Below are 2,767 nucleotides of genomic sequence, written 5' to 3'. Positions count from 1 at the left end.
AGGGTGATGGAAGCATAGCGTAAGTGGTGTGAACGAGGCCTGTGGGTTTCCTGTTTTGACATGTTTAGATGTTGTTGCATCATAGTTTCTTATTTTCACCCACTAAAACAAACAACCACACTACACTATATTTCAGTTCAAATTTAATGAATTTACTCATTGCATGTGTAATGTAAAGCACATAATCTTGAACATATCTGCATGCCTGAATCAAACATTTATGATGCTGATCATCCCTATCATCAAACAAAACCTTTTATTGTTAAATAATGTCGTTGCCTCTGCAAATTTGTCCGATGAAAAAGGTTAAGATTTTTGTGATCACAAAGACAAATCAGAGCAAAAAAGGTTATAAAGTAATCGATAATTGGTGAATACTGCTCTCATTCTTTGTACATTCACACAAAGACTCAATTTACCGCCAACCTCTCATGACAAAGGGAGTTTTAGGTAAGACTTTCCATTGCTGTGAACCAATCAGATAAGAGTTGACGTCTGCATTAAGACCCACACCAGCATCAGTTATTCACATCACTCACTGAGATGGAGAGGCCAAGACTTGCTCTCACCATGCTTATGTGTAAGAAAAAATATACTTGTTCAGGTGTTTTTACTAACTGTTTTCGTATGGTAGTATAATTTGAAGTGTTTTCTAAAGTTATTATATTCTTTTACAGTTTTACTGTTTCATCAGAAAAGCATCTATGGAGAAGAAGTGCAGATGAAAGTCAGACCAGGAGACAACATCACTCTCTACTGTGACCGCTCTTTATCTCTTGGTTCCAGCACTGTATGGATAAGAAACTGCTCTCATGAAAATCAACCCTCACTCATAATAGATTTTAGAAAACTGAAGATATCGAAGATATTTCAACATTTCAGCTTTATCTACAATCCTTACAGTAATTCTCATGGTCTACATATTACTAACATCAGTGTCTCTGATCTGGGACTGTACTACTGTGCAGAAGAACAGAATATGGAAAATAAAAAAGACATCCTTTCCTCATCAAAAGTGTACTATTACGGAAAGCGAACAACGCGTCTCTCTCTGGAAAGTAAGAAAACATATCTACTACTTATTATTACATTACTCCTTGTGTAATTTTGGAGAAATGTACTTTTCTCAGTGAAAAATCAAGATGAACAGAACAAAATTGTTTGTATTAACATTCAATGATACATTAGTGTTTATTTTATTTCAAACAAGTGACTTCCTGTTCTGAACCCTCTGCACATCCTGACTGTTTGTTCTGCTGGAAACTGTTCAGTGTGTGTCCGGTGTGTGTTCTTCTCTCCTCTCTCTGTTTGCTCTGGCTCTTTTGCAGGAAACCCACAGGTAATTATTCACAGATTAATAATCTTCTTTTGCACTGCCACAGCTTTTGTCAAAGAGTCTTAATACTTTTTTTAGCTGCACCAATTGGAATGTTCAAATTTAAATATTCCATTTTAGATTCTGCAAGTGATCAAAAAGACAAGCTGAAAAATAGAAACATTGTTGAGGTATGACCTACGAAAACAATGAACAATGAAGTAAAAATTAACAGATGTATTTCTGACTAACATTAACAAAGAATAATACAGTATATACTCTAACAAATATATTGCTCATTGTTAATTAGTGCATTAACAATTTTTAAGTAAAGGGATCGTGTTGTAAAGTCTCACCAAGTTTGGTTATATGTAAAAGTATGTATATATATAATATGTGGTATATAATAATAAAATGTAAACATTTTGTTGCAGGAAACTGATAATGAGGTGTGTTATACATCTGTAGATGTGATAACCTGGAGACAAAAACGGCACAGGGAAACACAAGGGGAGAGTTCAGATTTCACTACTTATGCTCCTGTCCGAACAGCAACTGAATAGATTAAAAAGTTGGAGGAGCCATTATCATTGCAACTTCATGTTAATAGCATGTTTGTTGGTTGAAATGTGAGTCTGTGATTAAATCATAGACGAAAATATGAAGCAAGAATTACAGTATAATGCTTTTTTATAAGCAGTATAAAAATAATACCGTCAAATAAAAACATTTTCCTTCAGTAAAAGTGTTTTAGTATGTTTCCATACAGTCTTTGTGGACACATAGTGATGATCGGAAAACATGATGTTTATAGGTGTATATAGCTGTAAATGTATACTTCTCTAAAATATTAATCTGATGCATTTTTTCAATAACCATCAACTTTCTCTGAACCACACTCCATGCTGGATGAGATGTAAAATAAAAAAAAAAAAAAAACCTGCATTCCTAATTACTTTAGTTGCTCCTCAGTGGTTACTTGTTTCCAGTTTTTATCTTTTAGGATGGTTCATGTACTGTAAGGTATGCCTTTTTACTAGTTGTACATTTCATTTTTTAGTAGTTGTACATTTTATTTTTTAGTACATTAAAAATAAAGAAATAAACATAGGTTATTTGAAGTTATTTTGAACCCTCAGGTGTTTTTCAAAGGAGCTTTACTGTCTTTGGTTTCTCTCAAGTAAAGGTCTTGTCTTATTCTCTGTCATAAAGATAGCAGTCTTAACCTCAGATGTTTCCAGTTTACTGATTGTATACATATGAGACAGAAGTAGAAAGTACAGAGGTTGGTTTGTGTTTGTTGCTTATGCTTATGCATATGCTTATGTGGTGAGTTTGTGGTGAATTTTGTTTGTATGCAAGCGATTTGCAGCAGCAGACTTTCTATATACTTTTGATGGATGATTAAGTAAAGCACACTGGACAGCTCCTAATGCTGAACGCACTGAACAA

The 2,767-nt window shown here is 33.8% G+C and overlaps 1 protein-coding gene across 1 annotated transcript; it reads left to right on the top strand.

The window, feature by feature from the left end:
- The first annotated feature begins 541 nt into the window (after window positions 1-541).
- Window positions 542-2,216, top strand: LOC127172050 (uncharacterized). The gene is made up of 5 exons (XM_051121104.1): window positions 542-580; window positions 678-1,058; window positions 1,211-1,339; window positions 1,457-1,506; window positions 1,750-2,216. The coding sequence occupies exons 1-5, from the start codon at window positions 544-546 to the stop codon at window positions 1,876-1,878; spliced, it is 726 nt and encodes a 241-aa protein (XP_050977061.1). The 5' UTR covers window positions 542-543; the 3' UTR covers window positions 1,879-2,216.
- The last annotated feature ends 551 nt before the right edge of the window (window positions 2,217-2,767 follow it).

This window comes from Labeo rohita, chromosome 1 (assembly GCF_022985175.1).
Source record: "Labeo rohita strain BAU-BD-2019 chromosome 1, IGBB_LRoh.1.0, whole genome shotgun sequence".
Lineage (NCBI taxonomy): Eukaryota > Metazoa > Chordata > Actinopteri > Cypriniformes > Cyprinidae > Labeo > Labeo rohita.
The sequence above is the reverse complement of the archived record's forward strand: the minus strand, read 5'-3'. Positions and strand labels throughout refer to the sequence as shown.

What these genes read in the sequence shown, in the direction of transcription:
- LOC127172050 (XM_051121104.1), top strand. Translation starts at nt 544, where the DNA reads ATGGAGAGGCCAAGACTTGCTCTCACCATGCTTATGT. An exon ending in TGCTCTCACCATGCTTATGT is followed by an intron (nt 581 to 677) that starts GTAAGAAAAAAT and finishes ATTCTTTTACAG; the next exon opens with TTTTACTGTTTCATCAGAAA. An exon ending in AACGCGTCTCTCTCTGGAAA is followed by an intron (nt 1,059 to 1,210) that starts GTAAGAAAACAT and finishes ATTTCAAACAAG; the next exon opens with TGACTTCCTGTTCTGAACCC.